This window comes from Xenopus tropicalis, chromosome 8 (assembly GCF_000004195.4).
Source record: "Xenopus tropicalis strain Nigerian chromosome 8, UCB_Xtro_10.0, whole genome shotgun sequence".
In the NCBI taxonomy this organism is placed as follows: domain Eukaryota; kingdom Metazoa; phylum Chordata; class Amphibia; order Anura; family Pipidae; genus Xenopus; species Xenopus tropicalis.
In genome coordinates, this window is record NC_030684.2 from 73,016,590 (window position 1) to 73,039,940 (window position 23,351).

The 23,351-nt window shown below is 40.6% G+C and overlaps 1 protein-coding gene across 6 annotated transcripts; it reads right to left on the reverse strand.

The window, feature by feature from the left end:
* Positions 1 to 7,905: 7,905 nt before the first annotated feature.
* On the reverse strand, positions 7,906 to 23,263 carry brd2 (bromodomain containing 2). Of its 6 annotated transcripts, XM_012953825.3 has the most exons (13): positions 21,690 to 23,263; positions 16,787 to 17,087; positions 15,634 to 15,735; positions 14,774 to 14,911; positions 14,362 to 14,500; positions 13,537 to 13,739; positions 13,087 to 13,455; positions 12,549 to 12,677; positions 12,258 to 12,464; positions 11,178 to 11,407; positions 9,825 to 10,129; positions 9,171 to 9,320; positions 7,906 to 9,084 (listed from the first exon to the last, which is right to left on the reverse strand). In XM_012953825.3, exons 4-13 carry the CDS (start codon positions 14,882 to 14,884, stop codon positions 8,951 to 8,953), a joined length of 1,977 nt encoding a protein of 658 aa, XP_012809279.2. In that variant the 5' UTR covers positions 14,885 to 14,911; positions 15,634 to 15,735; positions 16,787 to 17,087; positions 21,690 to 23,263; the 3' UTR covers positions 7,906 to 8,950. The 6 variants fall into 6 exon arrangements, with proteins under 6 accessions (XP_012809279.2, XP_012809278.2, XP_017951574.2 ...); XM_012953824.3 differs by lacking the exon at positions 15,634 to 15,735 and having other exon boundaries at positions 22,432 to 23,263; XM_018096085.2 differs by lacking the exon at positions 15,634 to 15,735 and having other exon boundaries at positions 22,050 to 23,263.
* Positions 23,264 to 23,351: the final 88 nt, after the last annotated feature.

Below are 23,351 nucleotides of genomic sequence, written 5' to 3' on the forward strand. Positions count from 1 at the left end.
TGAGATTAAAGGGCACCTATCACTCCTATATTGTTTCCCCCACCAGAGGTGCAGAAAACAAAGTTCTTTTAAAACCCACCCCCCGCCAGCTCTGGGCTACCCGAACTGGGAGGGAGCTGCTGGTGCGAATTTGCATGATAAGGGAACTCCCCCTGCTTGCTTACGATGCACCTGAGGTGGGAGCAGTGAATGTAAGTCACACACATGCGCATAAAAAGCGAGTTGCGACACTCACTCATTATCATCATCATTTATTTATATAGTGCCAGCAAATTACGCAGCGCTATATTATGATATGTTATATTATGCTCATGCGTGTGCCCCAAGATGGCTGCCCAGGGGGTCCTTCCAGTGCACAAAAAGTTGATGTTCATTTTGCTGTGCCCTTGTTGAAGAATGGGTTCTTCTCTCATATAATGACATGAAAGGTTCCTCCACCTAAAAACTGCTTTTTGCACAGTGAAAGAAAATATAATTTTCAGCAACTTTCCAATACACATTTAGGGGCACATTTACTAAGCATTTTTTTTTTAACTTCTAGATATTTTCTTTATGAATGGGTTTTTGACAGTATTCGATTTTTCTGATATTGATTCTCAAAAAATTCAAGTTTTTCGGAAATTTGCCCTGAAAAATATGAGTTTTTCGAAAATAACTACCATAATTTGTGATTTATTACTGTTTAGTTAACTTTTTTTGTCAAATAAAATTCAGCAGGTTTGATCTGTCGAGTACCATTGAGTCCTATGGAGGCTTAGAACAGTACAAGATTAGAATAGTTAGTGACAGCCTGTCCTTGACATATTTCCAAGGGGAAGTAAATCCCATCACTGTTTTCTATTTCACACATTTTCAATGGAAAGTGAATCCCATAATTGTTTTTTATTTGACCCAGTATCAAGTGAAACTTAAACACATTATTGTTTTCCAAGAAGGAAAAGAAAGTCAGTTTGAACTCAAATTTTTTGAGTTTTAACAATACTTTCGGCACGAATAATCTGTGATTTTTGAATGTAAACTCAGAATTTTCGTACAAATGATTTAAGCATTATTGTGACATTTTATAAATAGAACAATGATTGCGTTCAATTTGAATTTATGCTATGTTGAGTTTATATGACTTTCAAGGCAGGAAAAAAAAACTAATTTTAGAAAATCAGCCCCTTATTGTATAACTCTGTAGGGACCCATAGGGTTAATATGCCCCCTGTGGCTTTAAACCCTACAACTTCCTTAGTTGATGTTGTTACTGGGCAAAGACCCATGTATTTAGTTTATCCTTTGACCTTATACCTTATTGGTTTACAAGTTGACTCCACCCTTTGCACTCCAATATAGTGTTTAGCAAAGGGGTGGGTCTTCCTCTTTGGCTGCCTATGTGTCTCAGGTCCACTGAGCCTGGGATCAGAATAGGCCCAAGTAAAGCAATTTATGCCCTAGAGTCACCATCTGCTCTAGATAAGTCGAGGACAGGGACCCCGTGAACTAGGACCAGTTAGATAGTTACTCTTGTAGAACACTTTCTAGGAAAGTGAGATAGAGAGGGAAGGAAGCAAGAGCAGTTTTGGCTCCACCAAGGAACATAGCTGGAAGTACCCTTCCACACAGGCACTGTTGCCTCAGCATAGGGCCACCGTTAAGACATAGGAGACAGGCAGTACCTTAACCCTGATCCACAGTCAGCTGTAGGACTCTTAAAGCTAGAGGTATTCAACCTGAGGACTGAGTTATCTATCCAGACTGCTTCCATAGGGGTATTTAACTGACCAGGTGCATTTACCCTGCCCAGACTCTAAAGGAGGTGGGATAAACCGGTGTGCATCCTCTATTTGTTTGTATGTGAGTATATTGCAATAACCCTGCACATTGATTGTCTGTGACAAAAAACCCAGTTCTATTGTTTTAACTGCAAGAACCTTCTGACATCCATTATTCTCTATTCTACTCTGCACACAGCTACAGTGAGTTGTAGTTGCACTACACCCCTGGTTACTTTCATATAGCGAAGGCGCATCCTGAAGGATTGAGTAGCATGTACCCCATGCTCTAAACCTATACAGCCAAATAGGGGTTACAACTCTATTTTCAAAAAAGTTGGGACACTGTGTAAAATATAAATAAAAAGAAAATGAGATGATTTGCAACTCATGTAAACCCTATATTTTTTTGTAAATAGTACAAAGTCAACATATCCAATGTTGAAAGTGAGAAATTTTATTGTTTTCTGAAATATATATGCTTGCTTTGAATTTAATACCAGCAACATGTTTGAAAAAATTGGGACAGGGGCAGGTTTCCCACTTTGTAACCATTTGGGAATTGCTATAGTTTTGAAAGTGAACTAAGTTCCTTTGTTGTATTTTCCTGTCATAATGCACCAAATGTTTTCAGGGGATGACAGGTCTGGACTGCAGGCAGGGGACCAGTTTAGCACCCAGACTCTTTTACCATGTGAGTATGTGAGTGTATAGATGGGTAGGTGTAAGTTTGTGTGTGCTGGGTTTGTTTGAAAGGGTTGAACTTGATAGACTCTGGTCCTTTTTTCTACTCTATGTAACCATGTAACCATGGAGCCATGCTGTTCTAATATGTGCAGAATTGTGTTGGGCATTGTCTAGCTGAAATAAGTAAGTCCTTCCCTGAAAAGATGCCTGGATGGCAGTATATGTTGCTTGAAAACCTGTACATATCATTCAGAATTAATGGTGCCTTCCCAGATATGCAAGCTACCCAAGCCATGTGCACTAATGCACCGCCCATACCATCACGGATGCTGGCTACTCAACTGTGCACTGATAACTAGCCAGATGGGCCCTCTCCTCTTTAGGGCTCTGGCACACGGGGAGATTAGTCGCCCGCGGCAAAACTCCCTGTTCGCGGGCGACTAATCTCCCCGAGTTGCCTTCCCCCTGCCATCCCACCGGCGACTTACCCAAAAGAACTATAACCCAAAAAAAATTTTGTTATCCAGGCTAATCCTGGCCTAAAGAATTTCAGTCTAGATGCAGGCCAGCCTAAGGCCCAATCCTAACCTCCTGATACTAGCTGGAGAAGGAGGAGTTTTGTTTTTCTCCTAGTGTCCTGCATCCTACAGGTGGGAGCTATACCCCTGTGTCCCCCAAGCTATTGTATGAGAAAAGCAGAATTTCTGGTTAAAAGGAAATTCAACTCTCAATTACCAATATCAGCTCTTTTCAGCCCAAGGTTAATGTGTCCTGATGTAAACTAGTGCTCATGGTCTCTTGGTATCAGGAGGCAGACAACATTTAAAGCTGACAAATTTAGAAAATGGAGTTATGGTAGAGAAGGCCCTGGGAGGAGATTAAGAACCAAAGGTTGTAGAGACCCAGCAGAGGAGCCCCTAAAATCTCCCATCACCTGGACTGCTGTGTAGGTGAAAAATGCTTACGACTAAGCATGATTCATGGTCCTGCCTTCTGGGCCCTACAAACCAGCATACACATTAAAAGGGTGGTTCACCTTTATAATAACTTTAAAGAGAACATGTATAAGCCTGTCAATCATCTTACCCATCTTCCACATTTTTTTCAGCTATATTGCAGACGATGAGCAAAAACAGCCTCTGTGTAGTGGTAGTAAGATTTCAGGCAGTTGTCTGTTTCTATGTGCAGTTGTAAAAAAAAAAAAAAAAAAAAATTACGTGGCCAAATAAGCTGGCAAGTCAGTGGCATTTATCAGCCCATTTCTGGCTAGCTTAACATATTGGGAGAGAAAAGAAAAAGGTTTTATGTTGTCCTGCCTCCAGTGGTGAGACATGCCTATAAATAAGGCTTGGTCTGCCCTTTACTTGAATGGTTTTCCAGTAAATGGTTTGATAATTTACTTCACTTCAGCCACAAGTCCATTAGTGAGGTTGGGCACTGAGGCGAACAATCCTAGCTTTCATTTGGCATTCCAATTCATCCAATGGGTATTCAGCTGGCTTTGGGTCAATATTATACTGATATAGGAAAGGCTCTTCCCCACATCTTGCTACTGACTAGGATTTGTGGAATGTTCAGTAATCACTGTATGCTGTAGTACAGTGCTGTCCAACTTCTGTGGGACGGAATGTTTTTGGCCTACATGGTGGAGGGCCAATAAATGAAGCCAGTTTGACCACTCCCCTTTTTAAAACCACACCCCCTTTGAAACCACACCCATGTTATCACAATAGCTTTTAAGACCATATCCACATTAACGGTGGTAGCGCAGCAAAAACCCAAATGGCTGGTGCTCACTCTAGGGATATCACCATTCATTCTTATATTATGTCATATTAAGACATGCCCTTAAATCCATATGCCTCTTCTTCCCTTGTGGATAGCACAGCAACCCTTAACATATAATTACAAACCTTAGGGACCATATAATGACTACTCTGTCTATGTGTGCCATACTCTGCCTGCCCTATGCTTCCTGTGTGTGCCATGCACACAGGCAGCATAGGGCAGGCAGTGCATACAGTGACAAAATGGTGGCACTGCTTCTACAGTCTGTCTGAGGTTTGAACATGTGAACATTAGCGGTTCTTACAGTCTGAGCCTGAAGTGTAAACAATGTAGACGGTAAATAATGCAAGGAGTACAAGGTGTGAACAACACAGGGGATTACATGTTTAAACAATACAGGGATTTACAATCTGAGGTGTGAACAATGCAGGGGACCAGTTAATTTCAGTACTGATACCATTTAAAGTTTACACAAAGGTAAGCAGTCACAGCAGCCAGACAGGTGGGGGGCCCCCACAGAGGGGGTCTGCGGGCTGGATACAGCCAGCAGGCAACCAGTTGGACAGCATTGCTGTAGTATAAAGGTTTTCTCTTACTGGATCACTGTCCATTCTCTACCAAACTTAATGCAGTAGTTTTATATATTCAGGCAGCTAGAAGTTGTCCTCTCATCCACCAGACACTATTGCTAGAGTGCCCAATGTAAAGCACAATTCAGAGAACAACCCATTTGTACCTCTACAGGGCCCTATGGCAGTGCTGTCCAACTTCTGTAGTACCAAAGGCCAGAATTTTTCCAGCCTACATGGTGGAGGGCCTATAAATTAAGCCAGTTTTGATGACTCCCCTTTTTAAAACCACACCCATGTTATCACAAGAGCTTTTAAGACCATACCAACATTAACAGCGTTAGCACAGCAAAAACCCAAATGGCTGGTGCTCACTGTAGGGATATCACCCTTTATTCATATGTGAAAGAATTATGTCATATTAAGACATACCCTTAAAGGACATGTAAAGCCTACATTTGCCTATAATGTATATCAGTTAGGCATGTCTCCCCCACCCAAATGGCATTATTTGTATTACATATATCCTCTCCACTTGCCAGCACCATCACATTTTCCTAAAGCAAATAGCAGCTTTCACCTGGCGGCCATTTTTCCTCTGATACATCAGTTACATTTAAATCTGCTAACAGCATACACACACACAGACCCTTATTCAGCATACATTTCATCAAGAATACAGGCTCACACAGGCACAACTGTCTTTGATAAATGTTCTGCTTTGTTTGAGCACTGTAATGGTAAAGCTGAGCTCAGGAGATGAAAATTGAAGCAGACAGCTAGAGCTGAGTTTCTATGGGAACCAGCAATGCCATCTCTTTACTGGCTGCTAGACTGGGGGATGTGTTTAGTAATCTGAGCTTAGAACAACTGAGCATGCCCACAAGCCAGAAGTCAAAGCAAATTCCTGAGGGAGGGGGCTGAGTGGGTTACAGGAGGAGAAGGAAATCTAAATAATTAAGGGGATGCTGCAGCCTTACTATTAACCTCTGGGCCGCCAGAGTGGCAAATATTTAAAGATTTCAAAAAGGCTGTTCACCGATTAAATTCTTGTGTGTGGGGTTTACATGTCCTTTAAATCCACATGCCTCCTTTTCTCCTGTGGATAGCACAGCAACCCCCATCATATACATTAACTACACACCTTAGAGACTATATAATGACTATTTCCAAATGCTAACAAACTCCCAGAACAAACCCCTGCCAGGTTCACCTCCCACAGGCAGCATAGGGCAGGCAGAGTGTGGCACACACAGGCAGCATAGTACTGCCTGTGTGTGCCATACTCTGCCTGTACTACCCTGCCTATGTGTGCCATACTATACCAGCCCTACACTGCCTAGGTGTGCCATTATCTCTGCCTACCCTATGCTGCCTGTGTGTGCCATACACACAGGCAGCACATACAGTGACACAATAGTGGCACTTCTTCTACAGCCTGAGGTGTGAACATGTGGGTGCTTACAGTCTAAGCCTGAGGTGTGAACACTGCAGGCGGTAAACAATGCAAGGAGTAAAAGGTGTGAACAGTACAGTTGATTACATGTTTAAGCAATACAGCCTGAATCTGAGGCGTGAGCAATGCAGGGGGCCAGTTAATCTCAGTACTGATACCATTTAAAGTTTACACAAAGGTAAGCAGTCACAGCTGCCAAACAGGTGGGGGCACACAAAGGTGGTATGTTGGCCGCCACCTAAACAACACTGCCCTATGGCATATATCTTAATATATATCCTTATACCACACTCACCATGCAGCTGCTTACCACTTGAATAGTTCTTGTGCTGATGTTGCCTCCATAGAAAGTTTGGAAAACAGCAGTAAGTGATAAAACTGAAAAGTAGATGTGATCAAAGGGTTGTCTGTTTACTTTTGGCTGTATATGGTACAATATCTAGTAGCCCTTCCCTGACAGGTAGGTTTGATAGAGAACTCTGATCCTATTGTACACACCCGACATGGCAGGGGAAGGTTTGGGAAAGGAGGTCAGGGACAGCTCAAGCCAAGGTTTATTTTGTGCAATGAACTCAATTTGTGCATTATTTGTACTTTGGAACTTTGTGCACTTTTGTAAATAAGCCCTTCTGTCTCTATTGTGATCTTGGTCTAACATGGAAGGTGTAGAGTTGCTTTGACTGTTAATAACTATTGGAAAGCCGCTTGTTACAAAAACTCCTGCTGCATGTCAAAAGCAAATCTAAGTGTGCCAAGGCACATTGGAAACTACATTTAGAAGAATGTAGGGGAAAAAGTAGAATGTGACAGATAGAATACAGAGTCACAGCTAAATGGTGAACCACCAACTAATCAGAAGCTTAGCACCCCAGCCTACAGAACAATTGTCTGCAGCTATACCATACTGTTTTAAGAGGTTAGAGTTGTACCTGAGCATTAAAGAGGTTAGTTCTGACTTGTGGCTTTCAATTTAGCATGTACCAAGCATAAACAGAAAACAGTAAAAACATTCATTACTACATTAATCCCTTTAAGTGCCACAGATTGCAGAATAAAGGTCTATGGATAAAAGAACAGAAATGCCACACAACACAGATTCTACGATCTGCAGTACATCTGGGTGTTGAAGTGAAAGAGCAAATTTCAAAGCTGCTCGTGTTTCCCTCTTTCCCCAGACCCTAGGCAACAAGCAGAGACGTGGCCGTAGGTGCAATTGTCTCCTGCAGCCTGCCTACACTTGTGCACACATACATTTGGGGGGGGTTGGTGGAGTTTCACACACATTCGTAACTTGGGTGAGGCCTTCAGGCAGTGTAATGGTGTTTTCTTAGTTTACTAATGCTGTAAAACATGAAGTAAGCTTTTCTGGCTTTTCAGATTTTAGTATGAGGCTCTTGGGGATATCAATATCACCTGCAGTAAAGTGTTGATCACTCCTTAGCTAACTGCATAATAGAAAGACTGCTTTAATATGATTTATTGTGCAGCACTGCGGAATATGTTGGCGCTTTATAAATAAATGTTAATATGATGATGTATGCTAGAGAGGTTAGAAGTACTGCATCACATCAAATTCGGCTCTCCATCCTAACTTCAATGTTATGTGTTTGCATTGCTATAGAAGTGCTTTAAAGCAGAAGTGGCAAAGTTTGCAGTTTTGAATACAGGTTATTATTAAAATGTTATACATGGCATCAATCATTTTTTCTTTATTTACATGTCTCAAAACTAAAGGGTTTGACAAATACAAGAAAAATATACAAGAAAGACAAAGCAATATTAGGCTATACAGAAGACAATAATTAGGAAATAAAAGCTTTTTCCATAATGTAAAAAAAAAAAAAAAAAAGTCACCCTTTACATCAAGAAACATGCCTGTGCAACTTAGAATATATTTACATACATCTTTATAAAATCTTACATCTACACTGGTCCCTGCATCAACAGGGATCCATCTGCAATTATTTTACATTATAAAACAAAAAGGAAAAGCTTTCCCTCTGATGTCTAAAATAAATACATAAAAAATTGTGGGAGGGGGTCTAAACAAAGGTCATTTGAAGTTGCAGCTGGGATTGCCATAAGAAAGGCATATCCATAATTGAACTGCCCTATACAATAAATGCTACATGCAGGAGAGGGCTGAAGGAAGAGATGGTAATACTTGCCAAATACATGTTCTTTAGAGTACCTTAGTTACAAATCACTCCTTTGCAATCTAAACACAGCCTTCTCTCTGACTTGAACAGTTTCCCTAAATAAATGACGTACTAGCACACACCCAGAGCAGATCTTTTCAAAAGCTGGTTTTTCAACACCATGTTGGGTACGTGGGGTGAGTAGAGGGTTGGATAACACTTCATTGAGCTTTGAGGTACACCAGAAAAGCCATTGTGGAATGCAGATACCAACAGATATGATGCTAATGCCAACAGAAATGTATTCACAATTACCAGCATTTATGCATTCCATGAGAACTTAAAGGGGAGGGGTTTAAACCCTCCCCCCTTTTGATATTTCCCCTCCTGTAAATGCCTACTGCACTAAACCACATTTGTCTAAGGCCTCATACTCCCTAGCACCCCAAAGAAAGCAGTCTGGTTCAGGTGGGCTCCGTTCCTGCAGATCCAAATCAGAACCACTTCTGACGGTAAATCAGCAACACTTCCTCTCAAAGGAGAAGGTGATTTCCTTCAACCAGAATCAGAATCACTAGTGTCCGAGGAGCTAGATGTGGAGCTGCTACTGCTGTCAGAATCTGAACTGGAACTGGAAGCACTGAGGCGGGTCACTGATACTTGTTGGGCTGACTCTGCCTTGTCATGGGCTGCAAGAAAATGAGTGGGTTATTAAAAGTTGTAAAAAGCAAAACGGTAGCAATTTTCTGACATTAAGTTTAAAGATAAAGCTTACGTTTCTTAGGAGGTTTCTTTGCAGAGTTCAGCTGCCCACTCACATCCTGCAATCTCTTTTCCAGCTCTCTCTTCTTCTCCAGAGCAATCTCCTCTTTTGTTTTCCCCACTGGCTTCTTAAGTGCTGGAGAGAGCACCGAATTAGGGGGAGCTGAGGAGAACATAAATAAGGAAATAAATTAAACTTTTAAACAAGACACATACACAAAGCATAACAATATCGAAGGTTATTTTGATCTAAATATCTACATTTATTGTAATATATACATACACACACACACATATCATATGTATGAGCAAGTGTATAGTCACACAAAAAAAACATTGAAAACATTTTCCAGGAAAATTATGAAAATATGGTCTGTAATAATACGGTGATCCTCCAGCTAAGAGACCACATCCATCAATTTAGGGTGCATTGTCCATTTAAAAGGAACTGTAAGTATATTTTACATGATTATCCAAAGGCAAATATACCTATTTTTTATAAAGCTGGTTTATCGTTTTATCTTTAAAAAGTTAAGTCTGCTTATTGTGCAGACCATTGTTTGCTTATACACAGGAAATCTGCGATTCTTAAAGGATATTCTATGGTTTTATAGAAAATGCTGTGAGTTACAGGTTTGTCACATATTAACACATTCAGAACACTTACTATAGGGCTTACGGGGTTTTTTCCTCAGACAAGACATCACATATCTCTCCAGTTCTCGCAGAGTGGAAGGTTTAAGGGTCTCAAAATCAATTTCAATCTCTTCAGGATTAGAGTCTCGCAAAGAGGGCTCACGAGATTGTATGATGTGAACTACACGGCCGAGCTTCTCTCCTGGTAATTTGTTAATGTCCAGGCTCAACTGCCGCTTCTCGTCGTAAGTCATTGGTTTGCTTTCCTCCTCTTCCTCCGAATCATACAAAACAGAAGGAGCAGGAGGTACAGACTTGAATGTTTTCTTGGTGCTCCTAATAAAGACAGGTAACAAACAAGATAAGCTTACACTCCCTACTAAATCACTTTAGAATCAAGATAGTATAAAATGCTAATCTTCATAAAACTACTTTTACTATAAGCCCACTTCATTCTTTTTCTAAGTGTCCTGCCTCCTGGAGGGTGGAGCTTTACCCCATCTGTCTCCTGTGTCCCCCGGAGACGACAGAGAAAACAACTTTTACTATAAGCATGTCTAGTGATGAAGAAAAAAAAAAAAAAACAAAACAAAAAAAAAAACACACACACACACACACACGACCCCAGGCTGATACACCAAACTGTCTGTTTGGAGTCAAAGCGCTGCCACAATTTTGTTTTTCCCCAATGGTCTTCTGGGAAAATGCATACAAAAAAAAAAACAAAAAAACAAGGTACTTTACACCTTTATTCAGCACAGGGGATTTGGCATTGTTAAAACTACTGCTTAAGGAACAGATCTAACATAACAGCTAGAACATTTCTTCCTCCCTAACAATAATGCCCCATGTGGGCCCCCCCCTCAAGACACTGACTAAGATATTAGAGAGCTGCAAATAAGGAGGTAGTGTTCTGGCGATTATGTTAAACATCTGCTCATACTGCCTTTATAGATTAAATTTTTGCTTACTTATATTAGAAATATTTCATACAGCCTATTTACCCAGTTTTATTTTTACACTGAACTGTTCCTTTAAATTGGCTTTGGGGCAGGCTGCTGAAGGGCAGAGATTTTCGAGAACCCCCAGAATTTAACCACTCCTGTATTCAGCAATTTCTGTAAGGTGAGGTCATCTCCAGTGAGATAGAAGCAGCATCATCTCCAGATTAAATTACCTGGGATGTAGCCCCATTTGCAATAAATAACCTGTCAAGAAATTATGTCAGCAATAATTCAGTAAAAAAAAAAGTTTAATGTATAATACCACTGCCCAACTTACAGGTTAAATAAAAATTACAATTTAACTCAAACTTCCCCAAAATTTGCTATCTAGTGATTAAATTGTTTGTCTGTAAGCAGGAAAAAAAAAACAAAAAACTCACTTAGATATTGCAGGACTGACTGTACTGCTGGTAGCAATTCCTCCCCCCGATTTCTTGGAGGATTTTTTGGCTTGGGAGGGTTTGGATTTGCTAGATCGCCATTCATCATCATCTTTCCTCTTTTTTTTATCAGACTTCTTTTTCTTCTTCTCTTTTTTCTCTCGTTTCTTCTTTGGTTTGGAAATGGGGCCTTGAGAAAGTGCTGCCAGTTGCTCATGTACTGCACGAAGCTAACGTGAAACATACAAATTGCACATAAAATTGAGCAGCATAACACTGGGGAAGAACATACAAGATCTAACAAATCAAATGGAATGTGTCCCTCTGTTAAGCATTTTAGACTATTGATGATAATCCACCACCCCTTATTACATATAGTGGGCCAATTCTCATATAGCATGCCCAAAGCTTAGATTAAAATGGTTATATCATATAGTAAAGTCTAAGAAGCTTTTGAGCAGGTCTGTGGATTTTTGGATACTGGGTTGCCAACAGTTCCTCATGTTTAAATGTTTTTCAGTTGTCTTTAACTAAACCATTCTATTGGTTTATTTAAGATCAGTCAAGTACAAGACTATTATTAAAAAGGAAAAAGGAAATTAAAATATATTTGCTTAAAATGACTCAATAGAAGGTGGGCTTCCTGTAGCACCTCATCTTTTTTGCTTGCAGGAGTTTTTAGGTCACAAAGATGGTACACAACACATCTTTATATGTATGGTGAGCTTAGAAGCACGTTTACCAGTGCTATTCCAGCAAACCAACAAAAAAGTTTTTCCAAACTGTAGAGACTGCCCACCTATTGGGTTTAATTAGACACAATTTGCCGATCAATAACAGCTCACTCAGTGTGTTCTACCACACAAGGCAGAAACCATAGCGTACAAGTCAATGAGCCAAACACTACAGGAATGGTCTTGGGTGTGATGTCGATACCTCAGCGTAGCAATTATACCAATATACCAATATGGCAGTTGCCACTGATACCTTGTATTTTATTGATTTGAGAAAATGATATACAATTGCAATTGAAACTATTTTCTTGGCATCAGCTAAAAAAAAAAATATTGATATGAATACCTGCTCCTGAAGCTCTGCCAGTCTGTTAGCTCTTTCCTCCTCAGAGTCATCTGAGCTCTCACTGTCATCGGAGCTCTCACTACTGCTCTCACTGGAGGACTCTGAAGAGGACTTTGAATCAGAAGGTGGAAGCTGGGAGGATGTAGATGGTGGGTTTACTACCAGAGGTTCATCTGGCATCTTGGCATAACGAAACTCAAACACATCCTAAAAACACAAGAAACAGTTTAAAATAGTGTGCCAAAGGGGAGATTATCCAAAGTAGAATTGATTTGTGAACAGAATAATTACTTGCAACTTCCTTGCCATAGCCACAACATCATGATCTGGAGGGTTGTATTTGTAACAATTTGAAAACATTAGCCGAACAGCAGCTGCAAACTCTTGTGCATCCTTGAATTCCCTGTTGTCCATTTTCTTCTGCAGAGAAACAAGATGAGATAGTTAAGTAACATTGCTTTATTTTAACCTAGCAATTTAAATAACAAGGTCGGCAAACAAGCAGATTTTCCCCATACGCCCACCTAAGGTGGGGCCAAACGATCAAGTTTAAACAACAGGTATATGGGCTGTCAAGAGGACCATATCAACAAACTGATGCAGTCCCCAAACAGATGGAAAAATCAAACCTGCCCAATCTAGACAAATTTTAGGGAACATAACGGTTGGCTGGCCCGTCGGGGTGCCCCTACACAGACAGATAAGCTGCCTGAATCGGGAGCTGAAATCTGCCCTTGTATGGCCACCTTAATACTGATTCATCTATCGTACACAATTAAATATATTTAAAGAACTTTGTGAATAATTTAGTCTAAAGCCACACACAAACCTTGATGGTACTTAGGTCCATTGGATGCTTTATAATATCATAATAGTCGTGCAACCCCAGAGCAGATACATCTACAGGCTTGTAAAAAGGCCATGCATATGCAGCATGCTTCTTTGAGAGAAGCTCTTTCAGGATTCCATTACAGTATTTAAGCTGCTCAGACAATTTGCCTTTCTTTGATGTTTGATGCTGCTGTGAGTCAGGAAGATCCTTTTTTGGCGGCTTTATGGGGCGACCACTCTCACGCCGGGCAGGAATTTTAGCAGGCTTTGTCTCAGAAGCTTGTAAAGGTGATAAGTCTCCACTAGTTGCAATGATAGCTGTGGTAGTTGGTGTAGTGGTGTCAGCTTTTCGCTTCACCCCTTTTTTCTATCAGAAAATATATTGGTTAGTGTGAGAGGAAAAAAAAAAACAAAACAAAATCCAAGTCTCAAGATCACAAACAAATACCTTTGCAACAGGCTGAGTAGCCCCTGGCAATACAGAGAGCACTGCCTGTGATGATGGCATGGATTTAAGAACAGGATTAGAAATAATAGAAGAGTGTGCCAGGCTGAGCATAGTAGTGGGCACTTCAGGGGAGCTTGGATACAGAGAAGACTGAGATGAGACAGCTGGAACTTGGTGTGCTGTGGTGACTCCACCAGTGGGCCCTAAAAAATAAGAAAACAACTTAGGAAAAAAAATTACACCTGGAAATTTACATGACCAGGTTTGGTCTGCTAATTTCATCCAACTATCAAAATTAGATTACAGTCACAGAAAATTTCATCTGGTTGATAGCTGTCCAGCTGATATAAAAACAAGAGGATTACTGCTCAGGCTAGTATGTTTAGCCCCCCACTGCAAAAACAAGGGAAGGGAACTTGTATTCACTGGGGAGGGGTGCATAACTACTACTGGGCTAGGTTAAGAAGTAAGAAGCATTCTGTAGAAAATACACTGTCTAAGAATTGCAATGTCATTAAGAATCACAAACACACACTACAGTGCACCAGTCCAAAGACAGCAAACTTGCATTATCAGAAAATTTCCCATCTTTACTATACTGCACTTGTGTAAGGGATCGCTGGGAAAAACAATCAAGACTGGCACACAGAGAAAAGTACATGGGCCGCTGCATTCTTTTTTTTGACCGAAAGAGAATCAGCCCCCCCACCCCCAAAAAGAAGAGGTGCATAAAAGGACTGCACCAGTAAACCTTACTCTCTGTTGTTTAAGTTAGCTCATCCTTTACATCAGCCCACACAATGCTCTGATATTAGACATACTCACCAGAAGTCTTACTAATCTTTACATTCTTTATTTTGGAAGCAGTATTAGGAATTTCTTGCTCCTCCTGAGGCATTTGAGCAACTTTCTGCAGGAACATTTTTTCTAGACTTTGGGCCATCAGCACAATGTCATCAGTTGGCTTAAAGAAGGAAAAGAAACAAATTCCAATAAAGCAAAAATCAAACATTTTGACAAATTAACCTTAAAATGCCCATACTGGTAAAAGCTTCCCAATAGATATCTCTGGTTTCAAGAATCACACTGGGTGAGGACACTCATCAGCCAGACCTACCACAGGAGATGCTCCCATTACAATGTGATTGTTTGCCCATGGGCAAAAAGATCATACAGATTTGGTAAAAGTCAAATAGTGCAAAGAACAATTTGTTAGGTGATCTCAACACAAACTTACTTTGTTGTAGATGTAACAGTTGGTAAACATAGTGTTGAAGTCCTGCATACACTCTAACGCACTCCAGTAATAGTTGTTCTCTAGCCTTTTCTTTATAGTTCCCATGTCCATTGGCTGCTTGATAATCTTGTGATAGTCCTGTTTAGGGTACACATGTGAAAGCCAGGAGACAAATTATAAGCTTTAACTTGACAGTTTTGCAAAAGGGAGAGGGATAAAATGAAAAAAAATATGCAACTTTATCATAAACAGGCATCACCAGATGAAAAGTGATTAGTGCACAAAAATGTATGCATATAATTGCCTATATCTTTTTACAACAATTTGCATTGGCTGCATCTCACTTAAAGAAAGACTTTTTGTTGCAGCTCACCCATTAAAAGCTCAGGTGGCTTTCTGTGACCTTGGGACCTGATGACAGCTCTGGGTAACAAAAGGCTTTTGACATAATTCTGGTCACATAACAGGCATATTATATACTGACCAAACTCTACTTAAAAAAGGAACACAGAATTGACAGCTGGCTGTATGCTTGCCTTTATAATTTCAATATACAATTCTAAAGCTAATCTTACCTTCCAAATGCTATTCAATTGGGAAATACTATACAATGACTTAAGCAGTCAACAGGCCATGACCTCCACCCCTATCCCAGAGATGACTCTTTGCTTCTTGGAAATACAGCAGCCTGTCCCTGCTTACTTTTAAGCATGTGGACTGTGAAATTATGCTGTATGCACATCGCTACTTCTTCTCTGCTTCAAGAGGGGACATGGACCTTGCCAAAACAGAAGAATGACAAGGCAACGGATGGGGCAAGTTAGGACTATATTCTAAAATCTAAAGAATAGGACACCTACCAGTTTAAAGTACCTTCATACTTCTAATCCAAGACATCTCAGTATGTGTTGCTTTAATACTTTCACACTTGGGGTCCTGTACAAATTCATGGATGTGCAGATCTGAAACGCATCAATTGGAAATTTGCATTTCACAAAATAAGTAAGAGGCAACAATATAGAGGGTTGTGGCTACAAAGTTTGCATGTAGAAATGCCTTAAGTATAAAAGTGTTTGGGGACATCCATACATTTGTAAGGATGAATTGGAGGAATATAGCTGACTGGAATAACGTAGCTGTTTAGGATAATGCAGAAATATCCTTTAACAGTTACAGGGGATGAGAACATTGGGTTTAAATGTGTATGCCTACATCTTTCACAATTACTGTTTATCGAGATAAAAGGGGAAAACAATATTGTGCCAATGAATTATACTCCTCTACATATAGAAGGAATGTGCATTAAAAGTAGTGTTTTGGACCGATTTATTGAAAATAAACCCCACTAGTCCTGCCCATCTGTTCCATTTCCTCGTGCCTCCTTTCCCAGGCTGTGCAGGGGAGCCAGAGGCACTCAGCACACTGCACTGTAGGATAGGAACTGATCAGCAGGTAGACTGACCTGATAAGGAACTGAAACCTGTCTTTGCTTTTGTGACTGCAAGACTGATTAGTTATTCCCCTCCTACTGTATTTCTGGCAGGGACCGTTAAGACAACCCGCCCCTCATTTAAAACAAACACAGGGACCATCACAGATCTATAAGGAACTCTAATAAAGGGGGTATTATTACAGATAGTGTTAATTTTTGAACAAAGTGAAACCAGTACCATATTATTCATAACTGCCTACAAGATTCAAGGTTTTCTCATTTATCCTATATGTCTCCTTTAAGTGTGTTCACGAAATCTAGAAAAGGGGCCACAAGTCCACAGTCCAAAAGTATTCAGCACAAAATGCCTCAAAACTGTCACAAACCCAGAGCTGTCATCAGGCTGGGCATATCGAATCACAGGGTTGTTGAGAGACATAATGAAACTGAGCCAAAAGGCAAACGTGTGTTTTGAGTGATTTTACACTAATTCTGCAAGTTAAAATATTAGTAAGTCTCTCCCTATGGTTTAAAACCTTTACAGCACTAACAGCAACACAGTAATACGGAGTAACACATACCGGTAAACCCAGTTTAACTGCATCCACAGGCTGTCGGAAAGGCCAAGAAAACTGGTGCTTCCACAGTGACTTCATGACTACTTTGTGTAGGTACTGCAGTTGATTAGTAGAGCGTCCTGGCTTCTTAGAATTGCTAAACTCAGGAGGTGGTGGGTTTGTCTGAGGCAGCTGATGAAAAACACTTGATGTCATGTTTGGGCCTTCAAAGTCCTCATAAAGAAGGGATGGCTTACGGATTCTTTTGCCTGGTGTACCTTCAATGGACTGTCCCATCATGCCATGATTCAGATCCAGAGGTGGTCTGCAGGAAATGGAAATGTCCTTTAAATGCATACTACTACCTGTTTCAACAAGCAAAATTGGAAAACATTTTGACTTTGAACCTCAAAGGAAGTGCACCTGATTTAAGGCATTTTAATAGATGCAGTTCTCTCAAATGTCAGACTTCATTACTTTATGAAGCAATATACCTCTAAAATGTAAAAACAGTGAAGGATGACAAGACAACTTTTTACATTTTGAAACTTTTTACATTTTGAAACTTTTTTACCAGCACCTACAAATCAAACAAACTATTGGGAACGAATGCCCTATTTTGTATGTAACAGATTTTAATATTGCAATTCTTTGGAAAGCCATGAGTTATTTCACCTGTTTGACTAGCGGCAGGCAGTTTTCTTGTCTGACGATAAACCAATACAGCCCTATGTGTGTATGCAGTGACAGACATAGCATGTGTTGTCATTTCACGCAGGGTACAGATTGCTATCAAAAACAGACAAATAGGCAGTAGTAGGCTTTATCAGTGTTTGCGAGAATACCATGGTTAATATTAGCCTTTATCATCTTATAAGTGAAGCAAACAGCTGTATTCTACACAGCTCATCTGCTATGTGTGTGTGCCCCTTCAAACAAATCAAATGCCTGGATTGCTAATAGCATCAAATTTGTATAAGTCTAACAATACTGCTCATCCACTGTAACAGTACATTATATTTAATTACACAGAAAACACTTCTTGTACAACCTATGGAAAACTGCACTACGCTACTGTGAAAATGAAATAATGCTTTTATCTTATGGAAATGAGTTGTCTATTTATAAATCAAATAAATGTTTAGCTGTTTTTAAAATAATCAAGATACTTTTCAATAGACCCCTTAACAATTTATCTACATGCAGAAGTCTGAGCCAGATTGGATTAACAGGTCAAATTCATTGGTGTGTGACTAAACATTGTATTGTAACTGCCCTTCAAAATAATTATCCCCAACACAAAGATGGATGTAAAGAAAACAGACTGCTAAAGCCAACACACTTATTCACGCACAACGGATCTCTGCTACTTGGGAGACTAACCGCTCCGGAATGCATTTACACCGGCAACAATAGGAGTTGCCAGTGGAAAGGAATTTCAGAGCAGTTATTCGCCCACAGTAGTCTATCGCAAGCGACTAACTGGCTCCGTGTGCCATTAGCCTAAGAAGGAAGATAGGGAAAAGTTACTTTATTATTGTAGAAACAGAACAGAATTTAAAAATTGCAATGCATTTGGTGCCCTTAGTGGATGTGCCTATATCCATTAATCATCTTCCACTCAAACATTCTACAGTCTGCAAATCCTCTATATCGATTTCTTTTAGCCTAGATGTCTGCTTTATTAAGTAATTGTCTCCTGAATGTTTGAAACCTGTTTTGCAAACCCAACTGGCACTTCTCAACCTGCATGTTAGGGTTTCTCTTTAAGAGACATATTGAATAAATGGATTTTGAAGGCAATTCTGAATAATATATGATGCTGGTTTCACTTTGGGCTAAAATTGAATAGTCTGTAAAAATTGCCTTTTTATTGGAGCTCCCTATAGATCCTATCAGGTCTCTGTCAGTGTTTCAGATGAAGGGTGGGTGTGTCCTAAGCACAACAGGAGGGGGATAGCCAATCACAGCCTTGAACTCACACAGGCAAAGACAGGCTTCAGTTCCTTATCAGGTTAGCCTAGCAGCTGATTGGTTCCTATCCTACAGTGCAGTGTACCCTGGCTCCCCTGCACATCCCGAGAATTCAGCCAGCAGGAAGAGGAACAGATGGGCGGGACTAGTAGGGTTTTGGGGGAATTTCTCACTAAATTAGTCTGAAACACAAAAACTTACTTTAAGCACAATCCATTGTTTAGAGTATAATTCACTGGAACATTCATTCATTAAATTCACTGGTAAACTCCTTTAATGATGTTAGCTGAACCTGGTTGGTTTTTTCCCCTCTTCCTGCAAGTCTCTGTGTCTCACACTGCTCACATCAAAAAGCTTTCACTGAGCACTGCCTGTAAGGGTGTTCTCAATAAAGCTTGTTTTAGCGGCCAGAACTATGCTAACTAGTCCTCCTCTGAGTTACTTTAAAGGAATACTCGCTTCTTTGCAGATAAAAATCATAAGAACTGCCTTCTCATGCCTGCCATAGTGCTTGTCCTTACATGACAGGCAGGCCAGCACATAATCACCTGATATAAAATACAAAATGTAAAGGCTATTTCAGCAAATATGCTCAGGAGGGAACATAAATGCCTCATTCCTGAACAAGAGATTTAGAGTTTGATATGTGATATCCAACTGTCTAAAATGTTCAAATTAAAAGGGTGGTGTTTTCAAACAACAGACTACTGCTGCCAGAACATGGCAGCACCCTTAGAGAAACACAAGATCAGAAAAATATAAAAGTGATACCTGCATAGTTATAGGCTGAAAGAAAAGGTACAGTGATAAACCAATGAAAGCTTTAAAAACAGCATCATTTCTGGTGTCAGCATCAATTTAAGGTTCAAAATAAAAAAAAAAATTAAAAAAAATTGCTTCACTGTTGTACAGGACTGTGTGGGCTGCTGGGTGAAGAATACAAACTGAGCAGTTCTGTCCTGTCATAATTTGTACCCATAGTATTAGGTGTACTGTGGTTTATGTAAAGCAATGAGCCTTCTAGCCACTTCAGGTCAGTAAACAACTTCAAAACTGACATGCCAAATACCAGTGTTCTTAGTTCTGTACATTAGCAGAAGACCAACAAATGGCATACAAGAGTTCCATTACTTGTCTTTACACACATTGCACCATAGAAATATTAAATATGTATTTTGTTTACACTGTTCCACAGACAGGATTCCAAATATTGCTATAGGAAAAACTATGTTCGAGTGTGGTTTTTAAATTAACTTTTTGTTCTACAGTGTGAATTTTAGCAATCTGGACATTAGGGGTCCAGTTTACCCTAGAACACAGGCAGTGGTTCAAATGAGAGACTTAAAAGCTAAACAGGATAGGGTCTGAATAGAAACATTTATTTAATTTTATTAAAACATGCAAAAATTAACAATTAAAAAACACACCTCTTTTGCCTAAACAGTGATACTGAAACTACTTCATGTTTGGATCTAGGGATAATAACTAGATTACCAGTACAACATAGGAATATAGGAATTGTGTAAAAAGACAGAAATAGCCTTCTCTTGTATGTGATCCAATCATTTAACCAGTAAAGATTCACATGGAAACCAACACAAAGGGATAATTTGTTTTGTCACCACAAGGTTTAGAGAAAGTGACAAAATTTCCCTTCTGCCATCACAGTTAAAGGTGAACACCACCATTAAGGACAATGGGACATCGGTTTTAGGCAATCTGCCTGCCAGTAGGCCAAAACAATGTACTTCTTTCTATGCAAGTCATCACAAACCATTTGTATGGATGAGTGAAAACATGGACTAACATCAAGATTAAGACGTGCCGAATACTAAGGCACCAGATTTAAATAAACTTAAGCTGGCAACCAACAAGGCACCACATTATTAACACCTATAAAGGCACCAACACATTATGCAGCACGTTACAATAAATGTGTAAACAATGAACTTACATATTACATAAACATGACTTATAAAGGGGTACCGAGGGCACTGCCAAAAAGAACCTTCAACAGGTATAGTTATTACTTCTGGTAATATCGTTCTATGCAGGTATTGTTAAGAAGACCAGCACACAACTGCACAGGAAATATCCTCTTTTAAAACATTTTCCCAAAACAGACGCTTTATCACCAGCAGATGACGTCCACAGGACTTAACAGAAATAAGCAATAATATGTTACTCCGATAGTGTCTCCCAATGTCAGCTAAACATACCTACAGCAAGGATACCAGCCCATTGGGCGAGTAGCGTTACCTCACACACTATCCCCCACCCAAATACAACGTAACAGCTTGCCGCACACAATAACAAGCAGGAAGCCAACAGTACTGATAAGGTACGTTAAACAATAAGTACATCAACGTTACCTTGCTTTTCCACACAATTAAGCACCGAAATAAGGGTGGCATTTATGGAACACTAAGCATGTCATGGCTATTTGAGCTACATCTTAGAATTAAGGCGGGCAAGGGCGTTATCTGTTCCCTGACGGTTAAAACAATCCGAAAATATAGCTAACGCGCACTAAAGACCCCGTGTTATTTAACATACCCCTATCCAAGCTGACATTAAACAAACCGAATTTGCCCGGACCCCCGTTGCTAGGATACGCATCGCCCCACCTCCAGGGAAACAAGTCAAAGCAGCCGGAAGAAAATGGCGGCGCCGCAGCGTAGGGAGGGAGCAGCTAACACCCGCCAGAGAAATATCTGACCCGGGTGCTGTAATAAATTGAATACAAGACGCTACATTAAGCCAAAGGAATGTGTGTTTGGTTGTGGAGAGTGGTGTAATCAACTTGAATTTCACATGTAATTTTACAATCCGGATATGCCATACAGATAAAGGCGAATGAGTATCTACACAACCCGATCTATTTGTTACATATACTTTTATACCACAAATATTGCACGGTAACAAGTGTACAAGGTCGCCACTGGGGACGTACCTCTTAACAGCCGGGTTAACGGCAGCCTCCATGCGGATGGACACGGATTGAATGGACGTCCGCACTCCGAGTGGGGGCGTTGCTAGCTCCTACGTTACAAACCTCAAGCTACCACTCTCCTCTCCAGCTGTCTGCTTCAGCGAAATGGCGCCGCTAGCTTAGCGGCCGGTAATTTATATAGGATACCCGAAGCCGATTGGCTGGAAATGTCCCTCCTCTATAGCTAATGTTAACGTATGATTGGTCAGCATGCATATTCATCTTCAATCTAACCGCCTCTTTGGGTTAAACAATCATCCTATTGGTTGAAAACCCAGTAACTGTACTTTGTGCCTCCAGTGGTCGTGCAAAGAATAGCACCTGTAGAACATGGAGAGAAAGCGCCCTTCCTTTCTCGAGACTCCAGGACAAATGACTCAGCGCTGATTCCACGTCACCATAGGAAGGGTATGCTCTAATTGGTAGCCTGTCTACAGGGCGGAGTGTCGAGCCGGTCTTCCATTGGCTGTTACCAGGGAGCGAGCTCAAACTGGGCATATTTGGTCTGTCACACGATAAAAACGTTGCTTCTCCTTCAGCTACGTTCTAAGACACGGCGCCATTTTGTTGCGCACTAAGACTTCATTCCGATCAATTACAAGAAATAAAATGACTGCTTTTTGCAACAATGCACTTATACATTCGAACAATTAACACCGAGGCAATGATTTATAAAAGTTAGAAGTCCAGAAATAATACTCACAAACGGTTGGAAACTTAATACGCGCCTGTCTAAAAAAATAAATCTTGCGTCCAGAAAACAGACTTGCTTCAGAATCATTTTCTGTTAACAGCGAGCACGTTAAACTCGCAAAACTGCCACGACAGCCGTCTTTTGCGCACGTCCGCGAATTAGCCATTGTTTTACATTTTCTGTTTGAAAATTCATTCCGCTGGACAGAATATGGCTCTTTCGCTGAGATGAGTTTAATCCCATGTATTTCCTGGTTGGAAAAAAGCACCAAAGTCCGTGATAGTGGACGCCGCCCCCGCCTGCATAGAGCCGCCGCCATTTTGTAGCGAGGAGTGTAGAGCAGTGTCATGCTTCTTCATCCTCCTCCTCTCGTTCTCTTTTCCCCCCAACGACCTCTTTCCCACAGCTCCTAGGACGCCCCTGCCCCCGGATGCACAATCTGTTTTCGCCCCCTACTGGCGGTGACTTTCTTCATGCCTCTCCTCCTTCTATAAAGCGCAAAGTTATAGTTCCGCTATGGCAACTAGGAAGCGATTTCTACGATTGCTTTCTGTCCTGTAGGAAACCAGCCTGAAGTTGTAGTGCCACACCGCAGTCACAACCATAGCTTTATCATCAACCTTGATGCTTAAAATGAAGATCGTAGTCCCATAATCTGAGTTTTTAGCGGGTGTTTTTATGGGCGGGAGCCTCTCCGTTCTATTGTGGGTTTGTACTGCATTGTGCCTATGCGGAGGAGCAATGCAAGTCTCACCCCTCCATTTTTACATTGATTCGGCTAAAAGGCAAAGGTCTACGTTAGTATTACAGTTGTGCATTTAAATGACGAAGACATAAATTCTGCAACACGACTGAAATGCATCTGTTTCGATAAAGGGGAGGCGCATGAACCCCGCCGCGGTTACACTACAACTCCCAGTATCCCCTGA